Source organism: Bos grunniens, chromosome 8 (assembly GCF_055505025.1).
Source record: "Bos grunniens cultivar Pamir isolate PY7600 chromosome 8, Bosgru_T2T1.0, whole genome shotgun sequence".
In the NCBI taxonomy this organism is placed as follows: domain Eukaryota; kingdom Metazoa; phylum Chordata; class Mammalia; order Artiodactyla; family Bovidae; genus Bos; species Bos grunniens.
Genome location: NC_141172.1, coordinates 27628703 through 27646460, shown reverse-complemented (window position 1 = coordinate 27646460; position 17758 = coordinate 27628703). Strand labels below are relative to the sequence as shown.

At 40.0% G+C, this 17758-nt stretch overlaps 1 protein-coding gene across 11 annotated transcripts in view; it reads right to left on the bottom strand.

Moving 5' to 3' along the window:
• The window catches only part of TTC39B (tetratricopeptide repeat domain 39B), a 148503-nt gene that overhangs the window by 59791 nt on the left and 70954 nt on the right, over positions 1 to 17758 (bottom strand). For 10 of the 11 annotated variants that reach the window (XR_015169530.1, XR_015169531.1, XM_086415056.1 and 7 more), the window contains one exon: positions 4176 to 4271. The exons of the other annotated variant lie outside the window; for it this stretch is intronic. Coding sequence is in view for 6 of the 10 variants with exons in the window: in XM_086415056.1 (XP_086271182.1) it covers positions 4176 to 4271 (96 nt within the window). In the remaining 4 variants the exon portion in view is untranslated. The remainder of the gene's footprint in view (positions 1 to 4175; positions 4272 to 17758) is intronic. 11 annotated transcript variants of the gene reach the window in all.

The following is a 17758-nucleotide window of genomic DNA, read 5'->3' as shown; positions in this document are numbered from 1 at the left end:
AGTAGCTGAGAGCTTCATCACATAAAGTCTGAATTCTGAAATAGTCTCTAAAAATCCCCCAATTCTACTTTGCTTAGGTTGCTCTCAAACTTTAGTGTGCATTCAACTCACCTGGCAGTACTGGTAAAGAACCCGCCCGCCAATGCAGGAGACCTAAGAGATTCGAGTTCAATCCCTGGGTCAGGAAGATGCCTGGGAGGAAGAAAAGGCAACCCACTCCAGGATTCTGCCTGGAGAATCCCATGGACAGAGGAGCTTGGCAGGCTATAAGCCCAGGGGTTGGAAAGAGTCAGACATAGTCAGACAAAGTGACTTTGTACACACACAGCTCACCAGAGGGCTTGTTAAAAGATACTGCTCAGCCTCACCACCAGAGTTTCTGACTCAGTAGGCCTGTGGAGGACCCAGCAAGTTCCCAGACAATACTATTCTGCTTTAATTCACCCAGGATACCACTCTCAGACTATTCTTCCTAAAACAGATATTCAGTCATACCTCAAGGGGCTGCTCATACTTATCACATAAAGTTCAAACCCTTCTGCCCAGCCCACCACACCTGTCCAATTGGACTAGAGTGACAACTGAAAGTGAAAGTGAAGTCTCTCAGTCGTGTCCAACTCTTTGCGACCCCGTGGACTGTTGCCCACCAGGCTCCTCCATCCATGGAATTCTCCAGGCAATAATACTGGAGTGGGTTGCCATTTCCTTCTCCAGGGGATCTTCCTGACCCAGGGATCGAACCCAGGTCTCCCGCATTGCAGGCAGATGCTTTAACCTCTGAGCCACACTATTTAAAAACAGCCATGTATCTCCAGCAAGCTTATGACCATGGCATCCTCCTCCTCAAGCCTGATGTGTGATGTAAAGAAAACCCCTGGGCTGGAAATCAGAAGTCATCATGGTCATTCTCAAGCTGTAACTTTCCGAAAGTCACTTCATAACTGCTTCTGTGTGCCCACAGATTTGAAGCGATGACCACAAAACTTAACAAATGTCTGAAACTTTTGTTACCAGTGCCCTTAAGGACACAGATTACTAACTCGAACTCAAAGAATTTCAGAGTTGCAAGACATTTCAGTTAGCCATGCGCTCCTCTGAGCATCAGGATCCTTCTTCGGAAATCCTTCCTGGCTCTTTCAAAGTGAAGTATAATCAAAAGAAACCACAGTTGTCAATGCATTTTGTGCGACTAAACAAATGAGAGGAAATATAACCAGGGAGGCAAATGGGCTCATTAAAGATGCTCTGGCCAGGAAATGAGAAGACAGAGCACCAGGATACAATTCAACACTTCGTGGCTGTGGCACCTTGGGTATGTCACCTGTCATCCAGGACTGCTGGCTCATGAAATAGAGACTAAACTCCCTCCTTGACTACCACACGGCTTGGTATGGAGGAGCAATACACTGGCAGTTGGTAGAACAAATAGTCACATGAGGAATAAGTACTACATGAGGTAAGGTACTATTATTTTCTAAGAGGTCTAACTACCCACGTACTTGGAACACTGCTCAGCTTTGCAGATGTCCCTCTGGGCTGTTTCACAATAAATTTACAAGTACTTATTTTTACCAATGCATTAGAAAACCTGTTGATTAAAAGGCAGAGTAGGAGTTTTCATTAATTTTTTTTAAAGAAAAATCTTAATTTTTAAATGAAACCTATGAATGCAATTGGAGAAGGAAATGGCAACTCACTCCAGTACTCTTGCCTGGAAAATCCCATGGATGGAGGAGCCTGGTAGGCTACAGTCCCTGGGGTCACAAAGAGTCCCGACACGACTGAGCAACTTCACTTTCACTTTTCATGAATGCAATACTTGAACACACCTTTACTCTATTTCTTACACTTCCCTTCTGTTTCTTCCTTTATAGATCTTTAACTTCTTCCTCTCTGCCCCCTTTCCAACTCAGAAACATGAACAAACCTCACTCATCTCTACTTAAAAATTAGCAAAAAAAAGATTACTTTTTCTTGATTTTGTTTTACTCCTGAACCTCTCCCACTCTTTCTCTTCATGGACAAGAGCTTCAAAAAGGAGGTGATTCTCACTTTCCCTACTTCTCTCCTCCAGTTCATCTTCAGCCACTACAGCCTTGCTCCTGCCGCATTTCCTTGAAACCGTCGAAGCTAAAGGTCTCTGATGACCTAACTACAAACACAAAAGACGCTTTCCAGTCTGTATCCATATAGACCTCTTTGCAGACCTTATTCCAGAACTCACCTCTCCCCAACCCACTGCCCATAGTGCAGCCACCATCTCATGGAATCTTCCTGTCCCGCAAACCTCCACAGCTCAGCATGCTATCATTCCATTAGCTGTTCTTTCATTGTCTGTATTCACGGGGCTCCTTTCTCCACTCTCCTATGTTTCACTCTCTCTTGGAAAGAGCACGTACAGTTCATGCCTTCAACAGCTACACGTATGTTGAAAATTCCCAGTCTACTGATCCAGCCCTGATCTCTTATATCTCTGACTGCTACATACACCCTTTATTCGTCATTGCTTTCAGTAATACTTTTTTTAATTTATTTTATCTCAGCTTTCAAACTCAGCACTATACACGTTGAAGCAGTGGTTACCTAGGAAACTATTGGATCTGTTGGAGAACAATTATGAGGGAGGAATACATATTTCTGAAGATGGCTCAGATTTCCATGAACAGAGACATATGAAATAAAAAAGCAATGTGGAAAATAAATGCCTTCAGATCCTAAGAAGTTATTTTCAACTCCAGCTCCATTCCTCAATCCTTAGAATATTGCACTCCTTTCTTATATTGTGGGGGTTGAGTCCTAAGAAAAACTGCCAAGTCCACAAGTATTGTGAAAACACTCAAAAATAGCTGAAATTTCAAATGGAAAATCTAAAATGCTGACGATGTGCTATATAATTTAAAGTTTAGTAAGCATGTAAGGACAGATGGAAAGCATTCTTTCATGGTACTAAAGCCTTAAAAGAGTTGTCTTAATAACCAATAAAGGAGCAACTTACATATTCAAAAACAGACAGCTGACTAAAATAATTCTAAAATGGACAGGGAGGAATAGTACTTAATAATCTAATATGATATTACAAAACATATTCAGTGGAAAGGAAAAATGTCATGATATGCTTAAAAAAGGTAACCAAAGAGTAAAATTAACATGATCCCAATTCATAAAAAATTATTAATAATATCTCTATATATGAAGAGAAAAAGAAAGAATACACACCAAAAAAAGTTATGGTGATGGTAATACATATTTTATCTCTTCTTTGTGCTTTTCTATATTTACTGAATTTTCTCTGATAATTTCTTAAAATGCCCTTTTAAGTCAAAGTTACAAGAAGAATATAATAAGAAAAATAATCAAAATATTTGATGAAAAACGTGTGACCACACCTATATCCAGCAGCACATGCCTACTGGATATAGCAATGAAATACACCAAAATTCTAACAGTCTGTATTAAAGTGCTCATAATTCTTTCCTCCGTCTTCCCCTCCACCTTCCCAGATGCCTGGCAATATGGTTATATTATTTTACAACAAAATTAATAGTTAAACATTTTTAAGATAAAAAAGGCCCAAAAGGGAGTTGTGACCCAAGAGGTAAACCTGGTTTTGTTTCAGCTTTTACGTAACAGGGCCATCTACTCACTAAATGCCTTAGCATAGCTGTCCTCTTCCTTTTTGGCACCAGGGACAGGTTTCTGGGAAAACAGTTTTTCCACAGATGACTAGGGGAGGTGTTGGAATGATTCTCACAAGGTTCGCGTAGGGTTTGTGCTCCTATGAGAATCTAATGCTGCTGCTGACCTGCAGGAAGTGGCGCTCAGGCAGTGATGCAAGCCCCGGAGCGCGGCTGTAAATACAGATGAAGCTTCGCCCATTCACCCACTGCTCACCTCCTGCTATATGGCCTGGTCCTAACAGGCCATGGACTGGTACCGGTCCGTGACCCCACCATTGGGGACCCCTGCCTGAGCAGCTCAGAGAAGCCTTCCCTAATTTGTAAAATGAGCACTACACCTGCCCAGACCTCTCCCCACCTTGCGTGTGCAGGCTAAGTCGCTTCAGTTGTGTCCGATTCTTTGCGACACCATTCGTATTGTAACATCAACATCACAATTTACCAAAAGGTTGGAGTGCTCTCCCCAGTCCCCCAGGACACCCACACCCTCTTCCTGACCTTTTCACATTAGATGTCCGGGGCTGTCCCGGTGCCTGTTTTGAATCAAATGATGAGAAGTGCTGGCTGCTTGTTGCCATATCCACACGAGAAGGCCTGTTGATAAAAAAGGCAGTGAGGTTTTTGTTTCTTTGTCTTACAGGAAAAATCTACATATATTCAAGAACACGACACAATCCCTTCAGTTATTTATAATATCTCATCTCCATTTCTTTTCAATTTTGCAAATCAAATAGCAAAATCTACTCAGTTACAAAGTGAATATTCCTGAAATACAGCCCCTATAAAATAAACTTATTTTTCTTTTCATTCCAGTCTAACAAAAAAGAAATTCATAAAATCGCCCCCTCTCAAAACTCTCCACCCAAACGTAACATTGTAGCTTGTATATATCCTTCCAAATCTTTCCCCACGTATATCTATGTATCTATCTCTAGTTTTCTTAATTGAAATGGAATATTATTGTAGGGGAGGAAAGAGTTTCCATCAACTGTCTTAGGGTCCCTGGCTGGGTCTATAAATCAAACTGACAAAGACAGATCAACAAGACAAAAGCATAAAAATGTGACGTTATACACATACATGTGAATCTCCAGAAGAGACTGAAGAAGACCCAAAAAGTGACCACAACAGAAATCTTTTATACTTTGCAGACAAAGAAACAATATATTTGTGAAGAACTGGCAGGACAAATGGTAAAGGGCTAGGAGTAAATGGTAAAGATGTAACTAGGAAGACAAGGGTGAATTTAACAAAGTCTGTCTGCAGACTCTCTAAGCTGTAAGAGTCTGTCTTCAGTAAAAAGAGAATTTAGATCCTACGTTTGGGCAGAAAGAGGGAATTTTTTCAGTTTTTACTGCTTCTTAACTGGCTTCAACTCAAAATAATGTTTATGTCAAAGAGGCATACACATTTCGGGATAACATATTTGGTTTCCTTCATTATATGCTTAATTTATCCTGAATCCTTTCTTCCCAACACAGAGTTGCTCTACCATGGTTACTGTCCATACAGCAATCTACTGAAAAGAGGTAACATAATTTGTTACCCATCCCTCATTTTGAGGCATGTTCAGTTCAGTTCAGTTCAGTTCAGTCACTCAGTTGTGTCCGACTCTTTGCGACCCCATGAATCGCAGCACCCCAGGCCTCCCTGTCCATCACCAACTCCCGGAGTTCACTCAGACTCGTGTCCATCGAGTCAGTGATGCCATCCAGCCATCTCATCCTCTGTCATCCCCTTCTCCTCCTGCCCCCAATCCCTCCCAGCATCAGAGTCTTTTCCAATGAGTCAACTCTTTGCATGAGGTGGCCAAAGTACTGGAGTTTCAGCTTTAGCATCATTCCTTCCAAAGAAATCCCAGGGCTGATCTTCAGAATGGACTGGTTGGATCTCCTTGCAGTCCAAGGGACTCTCAAGAGTCTTCTCCAACACCACAGTTCAAAAGCATCAATTCTTTGGCATTCAGCCTTCTTCACAGTCCAACTCTCACATCCATACATGACCACAGGAAAAACCACAGCCTTGACTAGACGGACCTTTGTTGGCAAAGTGATGTCTCTGCTTTTGAATATGCTGTCCAGGTTGGTCATAACTTTCCTTCCAAGGAGGAAGCGTCTTTTAATTTCATGGCTGCAGTCACCATCCGCAGTGATTTTGGAGCCCAAAAAAACAAAGTCTGACACTGATTCTACTGTTTCCCCATCTATTTCCCATGAAGTGATGGGACCGGATGCCATGATCTTCGTTTTCTGAATGTTGAGCTTTAAGCCAACTTTTTCACTCTCCTCTTTCACTTTCATCAAGAGGCTTTTTAGTTCCTCTTCACTTTCTGCCATAAGGGTGGTGTCATCTGCATATCTGAGGTTATTGATATTTCTCCCAAAACCTTGATTCCAGCTTGTTTCTTCCAGTCCAGCGTTTCTCACGATGTACTCTGCATAGAAGTTAAATAAGCAGGGTGACAATATACAGCCTTGACGTACTCCTTTTCCTATTTGGAACCAGTCTGTTGTCCCATGTCCAGTTCTAACTGTTGCTTCCTGACCTGCATACATATCTCTCAAGAGGCAGGTCAGGTGGTCTGGTATTCCCATCTCTTTCAGAATTTTCCACAGTTTATTGTGATCCACACAGTCAAAGGCTTTGGCATAGTCAATAAAGCAGAAACAGATGTTTTTCTGGAACTCTCTTGCTTTTTCCATGACCCAGCGGATGTTGGCAATTTGATCTCTGGTTCCTCTGCCTTTTCTAAAACCAGCTTGAACATCAGGAAGTTCATGGTTCACATATTGCTGAAGCCTGGCTTGGAGAATTTTGAGCATTACTTTACTAGCATGTGAGATGAGTGCAATTGTGCGGAGGCATGTTAGTTGCTCCCAATATTTCACAACTACAAACAATACTAAAATAAGCCCCTTTACTCACTTTCCTGATTATTTCTTAAGGATAAATTCTGGAGGTAAAAGGCGTGCATTTTGTAAAATATCTTACATTAAAAAAATTGCCTATTTCCCATTATATATACCCCACAGAGTGTTGAGGTAACACAGAAGATATGGAGACCAATCTGGTTTGCAGTCTTAGGCCACCCTTTGACCCACAAATACCCTCACAGACACACAAGGAGGCAAGTCCACTGGAGAGAAGGAACCTTCCACAGAGCTTAAGAATAAGTCCTGCCCCATGTATAATAGAATCTCCAACCTCCCATTGACGATTCACCTTAACTGTACACAAGCTGTAGAGCAGAGAGGAAAAAGTTACTGACCATTCCTTTAGGAAAGCTTTTTCTTTCTGTGTTTTTAATTCTAAAATGTCAATGCCCTTATTGTAGATTAAGTAGAGTTTAATTATATTCTACCTTCTGACTTCCCAATACCCAGTAATATTTTATATCCAACATTCATCTTTTCTTGAACATATCAAGTTCCCTACATTTTATACATCAAATTAGAGGAAATCAAGGTTCTTTTTACTAGGGTGGCTAGCTGTGGGTGCTGAGAGACAATAAAATGTCAAGGATAAGAGGAAATGTATCTTAAAGGAAGGTTATTTTCCATCACAAGAACTTTTTACCAGGAGAATCGAGGAAGTGCTAAGCCCTCAGATAAACCAGACTCCAGGGCAGTGACTGGCATCTCTGTTTACAAGCAAGGAAGTAGAAAAGACAGATTCAAAGGACTTTTGGACCATTCTTGCCTATCTGTTCCCTTATAGGTTCATTTATAAGGGCTAGAAAAGCACGTTCTTTAAAATGTACATTAAAATGCCCCCCCGTTTGTCATCTGCCTTATCTTTCTTAACTTTCTCCCCAATATTGAAATTTTTATTTAATCAAAACTAGTCAGTTCCTTTAATATTTCTGATTTTCAAGGCATACTTAGAAAAACTTTCCCTCCACAAAGATTATATAACATAATTTTCCATGCTGTTTACTTTCTAAATATTTAATGTGTTGATCCATTCATAATTTAAGTATATGCTATAAGATAATGTGTGCATTTTTCTTATTCTTTTGCCATTTTTTCCAAGATAATTTTTAAAAGCCCATATCTTTACCCCAACAACTTGACATACTATAAATATACATATAAAACACTGAATTAATTAAGTCCTGTTAAAATCAAGTCTGCTGTGCCAGGTAAAGGTTGCACATTTCAAAGCTATAATTATAGCATCTTTATCAAGCACAAAAACATTTGAATTTATCAGAACTTAGTAATTATTAAAAACAATACTAGGGTTTTTTTTATTTCTCTGAGGTACAAGAGTTTAGTTTTTTATGCATATATATATATATATGTATGTATGTATGTATATGAAGTCCCAGACATTCTACAGTATTTTAAAATTTATATTAATAACAATAAGGACATCATGCTACAGATTTTTTTAAATAATTGTATTTTAGATCTAATTCACTCATTTAAAATACTATCTAGTATTTTATCAAAAATCTATTTTTCCTTTTTCATGAGAAATGCTTCAGATACATGGAGAAAATGGTTTAACATGCAGGTATATCTCAAATCCACTTGGTGTACAGTGTGATCTAAATTTAAGTATTTCTCCTATGGATAGGCAATTATCCCAACAGTAATGAATAACTTGTCTTTCAGCTATTCACTGGATTCTAAATAATACAAAAGAAAGACTATATGCCTGCTCAATCAAGCATTGAGGTAAGCTCAATTGTATGCCTACTATTTTAGAGCACAAATAGGCCCACCCAAGGAATATTTCATTTTGTAAGGGATATACCTTTGTTTGATTTGTTACTTTCCATACATTAGGGTCTATATTTTGTAAAATAATATGTTAATTTGTAGATTTTTTTTGGTCTGACACATATGCAAATACTTTGATAAGGTTATGGCTTTTTTGCCTTGTAGGAAATTAATCAGTTTTGTATATTTGTATATAACAAATCTTATTCAAACATTCTTTCTTCAGTTCCCCCAAATGCTCTTGGAAAAATTTTAACCATCTTGCTGATTTTGTCATGATCAGTAAATCTTTGACATGTGTTCATGCTATACTCATCACACTCCGACCTACTGAATGACTCTGCAATCTCTAACCCAGGGCAAGTTTTCATACATGCATAAAGCAGTTTCAGGCACTCTTTTGATCCATTTACATATTCGCCTCTGTTTGCACCAGTCACACAATTTTCATTTTCATGGCTTGGTCTTGGGCTGCTATTGCAATTTCATTCTTATTTACAAATTTTAGAATCAGTTATTGTAAAGTTACAAGAGAAGTCTGCTGAGTTTTCAGTGGGACATGATTTCATTTTCAGAGATTTTACCTAGAACTGCTATCTTTACAATATTATATTTTCATACCTATACACATTTATCCAAGTCTTCTCTTATTTTCTTCAATAAAGGAAGGAAATATACATAAGACACTGCACTAAGGTACATGCACCCTTGCAAAGATGCCATGCTAGATGTTCCTTATGTTGCTTTAGTTTTAGAATGTGTACCACCAAAGTAAGGACAGTTATTAAAAACTGAACAGAATGACTTGCCTGTTCCACTTTTGAGCAAAACCTAGATGTTATGCTCAGATGTTAGAAAAAATGTATTTTTAGCTAAAGAAAAATCTTGCTATTTGGTTTATAGAGGTTAAGGAAAAAATCATATATTTCATTTACACTATTACTATGCTAGAAAATATGTCCTTATCTTGCCCTGATTTTCCGCTTTGTTTTTAAATGGCTGTATTGAGACATTATTCACAGACCACTCAATTCACTCATTTGAAGTACACAGTCAATTGTTTTTAATATTCATAGATAGTATATCACTTTAATCATTCTCTAATTTACATTTTGTCACCCAAAAGATACTCTATATCCATTAGTAATCACTTCCCATTTCTCTACCTCTAGTCCTAAGAAACCACTAATTTACTTTCTACATGTATAAATTTGCCTTTTCTGGACATTTTATATTAATGATATTAAGTAATATGGTCTTTCACGATTAGCTTTTTTCACAGAGCATAAGGTTTTCAAGATTCACTTGTGTTGTTGTTATGTATGTCATTCTTTTTATTGCCAAATAATAATCCATTGCTATAGATATAACACACTTCACTTGTCATTTCATTATTTGATAGGTATATGGGTATATTTCTACTTTGGGGCTATTATAAATAATGCTGCTATTAACATTCATGTATGAGCTCTTGTGTGGACGTGTATTTCATCTAGGAGTGGAATTGCTGAATCACTCGATAATTCTACATTTGATACTTTTGAGAGCTGTCAGGCCATTTTCTAAAATGACTATGTCATTTTACGTTCTTACCAATAACATATGAAGCTTTCCATTTCTCCATATCTTGGACAACACTTGTTACTGTCCACCTTAGGGTGTATTATAGTGTTAGGTAGTTAGAAAAAGGAGTCCAAAATGGCAGTGGCTAAAAGACAAAGGGAAAAGCCTATGAAAAGGGAACAAAACAAAAATCGGAGGACCTCAGGAGAAGCAAACGCCCTCTTCCTGGCTAGCCCCAATTTGCATAGGGCGGGCTTGCGGGGAGGAGACAAAATGTATAAAAAGAGGGAACCAGGCCAGGTTGGGGCTTCTTCTTTGGAGTCCACCTGCCTTCATGCCTCCAGCATGTAGTATCCTTTGTTGCCGAATAAAACCCTAAGCTGTAATCGAGCTGTAACACTGGTCTGCAATTTCAAATCTTCGTTGCGCAAAGACAGAACTGAGGAAATTACACACTCTCCCAACAATAGAACCTTGTGATTTTGACTTGCATTTGCCTAATGACTAATGATACTGAGTATCTGTTTGAGTACATATTGACCTTTGGAGAAATGTCTGTTCAGGTTCTTTGGCCATTTTTTAATTGGGTTATCTGTCTTTTTATTACTGAGCTTTATATTGCTTTAATTTTTAATCTCTTGGTAGAACTAGTCTCAAATGAAAAGGTGTATGCTTACAAGTTCATTGTTTATACTTTTTCTCTCATTCAAATCACAATTAGAAGAATCAAGTCAAAAATTTCCCCCAATAAATCCAACACAATGGGCTATGTTCCTGCACAACGAAATAAAAGCGAGTCCATCTTAAAAAGAAAAAATGAAATAAAATTTCAAAAGTTAATAAAATGGCACAATATCCTTGAAGCTTTTTCATCAAAGTTAAAATCTCTTTAGGGGACAAGAGGAATGAATGAAGAAAGACTAACAGATATGCTCTGGGAGGCACCATTTATATAATATAACCTACAGTCTGAATCCACTCCAGTATTCTTGCCTGGAGAATCCCCATGGACAGAAAAGCCTGGGAAGCTACAGTCCATGAGGCCACAAAGAGACACGACTGAGCCACTAAACACAACACAAGCACAGTCTGAATGGTACCCACTGGAGTTATGAGCACAGGACTCCAGTGGACACCACCACCAGATTTGCAGTTTATCTATTGCTTAATATTATTGACCATATAACCCAACTTATCTTAATAAAGAAAACTGCTCATCAGACCAAATTCTGTCCTATGGATGATGTTTTCAAATAGCCATCCTCACGGCCAGCGATCAGAGGAAAAGGAGAGGTGTTACTTCTGCTTCTGGGAGAGAAAGAACAGCCCAGAAACTACCAGGCACTCCACTCCCCAAAACACATGTTACTGTCAACTTCACCCCCAACCCTGTCACCAACACTGTCAGAATCAAAGGAAAGAAATTTCAACATTTTTTTGCCATACTAGTCCTGACCTTTGGAGAAGGCAATGGCAACCCCCTCCAGTACTCTTGCCTGGCAAATCCCATGGATGGAGGAGCCTGGTAGGCTGCAGTTCATGGGGTCGCTAGGAGTCGGACACAACTGAGAGACTTCACTTTCAATTTCCACTTTCATGCATTGGAGAAGGAAATGGCAACCCACTCTAGTGTTCTTGTCTGGAGAATCCCAGGGACGGGGGAGCCTGGTGGGCTGCTGTCTCTGGGGTCGCACAGAGTCGGACACGACTGAAGCGACGTAGCAGCAGCAGCAGCAACAGTCCTGACCTTTAGAGGGAAGCCCTAAAACTCTAAAAAAAGGCCAAAAAGAAAGCATCAATGTAGAATATAATTATTCTATTAGGTGAGAGACTAGTAGATTTATAAACTAGATTAAACTACCCTTGCTTAGACTTATTACAAAAGCTTCCTCAATCAAAATTATAAACCTTCATATCATCTGAAGAACTTGGGTGGTTTTTATATTCTTTGTGCTTTTCCATAAGAGGAAGAACTCAGGGAGCTTAACCTGGAAGAAAGAAGACTTAGAGGAGAGCAGAGAAGAAGAAAGAACACAAGGGCTATTTCCAGACACTTCTATCCCTTGTTCAATTGGAAGGTTACAATTCATCCTTCCAGACCAGCGGTTCCAAACCTTTTTGGTGCCAGGGACCAGTTTCATGGAAGACAATTTTTACATGGACCTGGTGTGGGGGGATGGTGTCAGCACAATTCAAGCACTTATATTTATTGTGCACTTTATTTCTAACCTTAATGCCACCACTGATCTGACAGGAGGTGCCAGATCCATGGCCAGGCAGTTGGGAACTCATGTTCTAGACCACCTTTTCTGGAGCTGTATCTTACTTCCAAAGGATTCAGAAAAATACATAACAATGTGTATCCAGAGACAGAATAAAACACAAATGTGGCAAAATGCTAAAAAAGAGATTCAGGGTGGACAGAAGTTCTCTGTATGATTCTCGTACCTTTTCTCAAAGTATAGAGATACTGCAAAATAAAGGTATTTTTAAAAAGACAGCTCTGGTGACAAAGGGCAGAGAACAGGGATCAAATGGGAGTGGGCACTGGCCTCTGGCCTCTGTGGACCAGCTGGCAGCAGTGGAGAATGCCAAGCGCTCAGGGTCATGGGCGCACCGACAGGTCCAGCCATCACAGGTAACTCAGGGGCAGGCACAGCAAGGACAGAGGTCACTGCAAAAACGACCGATGAGACGCTCAACCAGAGAGCAACACCCGGACTGGGCTCCATCCCTGTGTCTTCCTCCTGGCCCCAGAGGCCATCTGGGAAGCAGGGGAAGGAGGGGGAACCTTTGGGGCAGGAGATGTCAGCCTGACGCAGAGTTTAAATTTTCACTTGCATGGGCATTTACCTCCCCTACTCCATCAGGAAAACCTGAGAGTCTCCCAAAGAGGCTGTCTGAATGTTGAACAGAAGATGTCATCTTTAACTGACAACTTAATGTTTTTTTTTCTCATGCTCAAGGGAGATGAGAGTTCCAAAGCAAAGTGAGGACAGTTGAAAAGGATGAAAATTCATTTTTGGATGCAAGATTAAGCGTGCCCAGATCCTACTCACTGAAAAAAATGGAAGGTGGGACTTACTGTCTCTTTAGAAAATAGAAAGAACCCCAACAGATGCTGTTTTTCTTGCCCACAGTCCCAGCAGGTCACGGACAGAGCCGGAAGCTAAACCCAGAGCCTGCCATCTTTTCAACGTGGTTTCCTCAGGCAAAGCAAACTGTACTCCTCCACTTTATTCAAAACAAATAACAACAGGATGTTAGTTGGCAAGAGACAGATACAGCTCCTATTTCATTCTGCTGGTTTTCTTTACTGATTTTTTTCAAACTTAAGTGAAAATTCCTGCCCTACTGGAGGGTTCTCTTATTTCTAGTGGAAAACTTCTACCAAATCTGTTAGTGATCCTTCTTCAGTTCCCTACTGCAGTGTGATTTAGGAGAAAGCATGCTGGACACACGCAGAATGCTGGGTTCTGTTCCAGGTGTGCAGGCAATGAGATTTTGGGTCAGTCGTTCACCTCTGCCAGGGGCTGGGAGGGGCAGCCTGGGGAGAGGGAGGTGGAAGCAAGCGGGGTGGGTAGGCTACTATTTGATGCACACAGAGTTTCAGTTTTACAACATGAAAAGAGTTGCAGAGATGGACAGTGGTGATGGCTGCACCACATTATGAACATACTTAATACTACTGAAGCAGTGGTTATGATGGAAAAGTGTATGTTACATGTATTTTACAGCAATTAAAAAAATGAGGGGAAAAAACTGCACATATACACAAAAGCTGGAAGTGGGCTAAAAATTCCTTGGTCCTGTTTACCTCACAGGGATGTTCCAAGGAAGCAATGCATTCCACTTTGCAAAATCACTTTTTAAATTGAAAGATGACATAAACGTGGTCTGATGCTGTTAAAAGAGTTAAGTGATTGGGGCCAAGAACTCCCCATTAGACAGACCACTGCACTCCTGCTACTCAGCAGTCTGAGCTTCCCCATAGGGACAGCCAGAGGCCACTCAGCAGCACTCTGCCATTTTCCTCAGTCCCTCCAAGTAGGGATGCAGAGCTTCTCAGGACACAGAGCAAATGCAGGTTTCTAGCATGATGCTAAATGAGGATAACTTTACCATTTCTTTTCAAACACTACCTAAAACACAGAGAAAAAAAAAACCTTTCTAAAACACAAAGATGAAACAAGTTTGCCTTTCATTTAGCTCATGATCCATGAGAGAAAGAAAAATCCATCACTACCCGAAAGTACCCAAAAGTTTTCCAGGCTAGAGAACATGTCTCTCCTCTGGGTTTCATGGTCAAAATTTAAAACACATCACAGTATGATGAGTGGTCTACTTTTCAGCTGTTGTGAGTAGATGATGAGCTTTTTAAGGACAGGAATTCTCTTAGTCCAGAGAAGTTCAATCAATTTTGATTGAATGAATGATATTTGTATTGATTCTATATGTGTATTAGCACCCTTGTGCCAAATACAGTCTCAATTCTTGGTATTTTATGCCACATATGTAAACCATGGAAAGCACCCATGATTATATGATCATAGAGTCCTCATTCATAAGCAAGCAACTATCAGTAAATATTAGGGCTTCCCCCACATACATCTGGGCTTTCCTGATGGCTCAGCAGTGAAGAATCCACCTACAATGTAGGAGATGCAAGAGACGTGGGTTCAATCCTTGGGTCAGGAAGATCCCCTGCAGGAGGAAACAGCAACCCTCTTCAGTATTCTTGCCTGGAAAATCCTATGGACAGAGGAGCCTGGTGGGCTATCATCCATGGGGTCACAAAGAGTCAGACACGACTGAGCAAGTAAGCACGCACGCACATACATCTATCAGATTAGACAAGCAAAACAGAAGGGGAAACATAAATACACAAGTAATTAAGTGCCAAAGTTTAATTTTCTTTAACTCTTCAATGTACAGCTGTTTTTATAGTTGATCTACTGTATATATCCAGCCTGTGGTACCACGTGGGCACATACAATGGTTTGTTATACAGGAATGCTATCACCAAAAAAAATAATAATAATAATAATAATAACCTACACTAATATTAAAGAGGTGTGACGGCATATAAATGCTAAGTATTAAGGCCTGATTTGCTGACTCATGGAAAAGGTTTAAGTTCTGCCACATCCACCAACTAAGAAGATAATGACTATAGCCCCAGACCACAAGAGAAATTCAAATCTTGGTCCCATATTTTCCTGCTTTCTAAAATACAGCATCTGTGATGACCTGAAACAAGATATTCTATAACCCACTAATCTAAAACGATCACCAAAGAAATCCAGTCATACCAGTTGAATGGTCATGAAAGACTTTCCACACCTGTGAACTGATGAAATAGCAAAAGAAAAACAAGCTATGTATGAAATCCATGCCAATCTCATGTCCAGATAATTTGCCCATAGGTGAGTCCTGCCCTTTCGAAACTAAGCCAAAGACATAAGTGTAAATTTAGTTGAAAAGTAGAAAGCAAGTCAAAACAACAGGAAAATCTCAGCCTGAGGTCAAAAAACCTAAGCATTTTTCATGACACACATCTGCAGAATACATTGAAATTTCATTTACAAAAAGGGAGGGGGGCTGCCTACATTCCCTCAATCAACCCAAGATTAAGAAACACAATAAAACAGATCTGCCAACTTTCAGCATGATGGAGTCATGGTCAGCACCTTGGATGACTTGTGGACAACTGATTTAACCTATGCACCTCACTCTTCTCATCAGTAAAAGGGGAAATTAATTAACACAGTAGTTGTTTAAGATCCAAAACAGACTCACCATGGGTACTGGGCCTGACACAGAAGACATTTTAAGAACAATCTAGCCTATTTCTTTGCCATTTCTAGCCTATTTCTTTAAGATATGAACATAATGACACAGCAAAGAACTGCTAAACCTCCCTCAATGCTTTGTTCAGGAAATCACATAGAGTCTCAAAATGCCTTATCTCACGATAGGCCTCAGAGACTTCTGCTAGTCAAATGAGAGATTTGGTGCAAAAAAATGGGAGATGAAAACTATATACAAGTCACAAGTGAGTGATATGTTTATTCATAAGTTACTGGGTTGGAAATCAAAATATGCCTCCATAAAAACAATGATTGATATGTATCTATACCAATATATATCTCTATGTATGTGTTAAACATGTGTGTATATATATATACATATATACACAAATTTATGTACATATATATAGCATAAATCTCTATATACATTCATATGTACAGGCACACAAATATGTTAAATTCTCAACCTAAGCCATCAAAGCCTATTTAAGCCCTAAATTATTAACAACTGACCAAAGTCTTAGAGCCAGGAGCAAGGTGACTCCACTGCTCATACTTTAGTGACACTTCAGTGGCTCATCACTGTCCTTGCCACAGCTTCTTGGCAATGTCCCTTGGCACCTGTCTTTCACTAACCAGCCTATCCTCACTAGAACTGCAGGGCGCCCAAGCTTCTTGACAAACCCTGAAGAGATCGTAGTGAAGGGGATCAGAGTATGTCACCCCAAAATGTCATTTTCACATAAAGAGTATTTCAAGTTGAAGGCAACTAGCTCTCTGCTCCCCTCCTTTCTTTATAAAATTAGGGCATCAATTTCTTTTTATTAAAGATGTTTCCCTCTCCCACACTAGGTAGAAAACTAGTCCAGAGATAACTCTTAACCACCTGAGAGGACTCTTATCTGTGTGTCTGCCTGCATGCATGCTGAGTCGCTTCAGTCAAGTCCAACTCTTTGTGACCCTATGGATTGCAGCCCACCAGGTTCCTCTGTCCGTGGGATTCTCCAGGCAAAAATACTGGAGCGGGTTGTCATGCCCTCCTCCAGGGGTCTTCCTGATCCAGGAATCGAACCACCATCTCTTATGTCTCCTGAACTGGCAGGCAGGTTCTTTACCAGTAGTGCCACCCAGGAAGCCCCTTATCTGCATGAAAACCTTACTAAACGATTCTTGTTTAGCATACATCTTCTAGTCATCTTCCCATAACTTACCCACATCCAGTAGCCCCCCAAATCCTCTTCTTTTATTTAGCCTCTTCACACTTCATCATCCTTTGTTTAAATGATATGTTTCCAATTCCAACCACCTCCTTGAGGCACATTTCTTGGCGAACTTTCATATGTATGTATGCAGTTAAACTTGTTTTTCTCTTATCTTCCTAACCTGTCTTTTGTCCATTTAATTTATAGGCCCCAAGTATCCCCAAGGGTAAAAAGGAGAAAACTTTCCTTTCTTGCAATGGTCTCTCACATCTCAGGGACTTGGGCATAATAAATGCTGCTGCTATACCTGATTGCCACCAGTACCTAGCAACATCAGCCTCAATTCAGACATCGCCCTCCTCCAGAAAGCTCCCTGAACTCCTGCCATCACCCAGACTTGAGTCAGTCGTCCCTCATCTTTGCTCCCACAGAACACTGACCTTCTCCATACTATAAAATCTATCCCATTACATCACAATAACAGAGTTCCTTGTCTGTATCCCCCAATAAACTGTAAGTGCCTAAATGAATATTAATAAGTCAAAACATCTGCCTTATTTATTTATTTACTTAAGTCCTGACTAGCTCACTCTCAAGTAATGACCCTCTGACAGCACAGGGAGACGTCTGAATCCAGGCTGCCAGGGATTCTTCTTCAGAGTCAAGGCCAGCCAAACTCTTCACAGGTTCAGGTTCTTACTCTTTTTATTTTTTGTTTTGTCAGGTTGGCTGGTTGGTTTGTGTTTGCTGTGTGCTCTTGATTCTGGTTTTGATTTCTT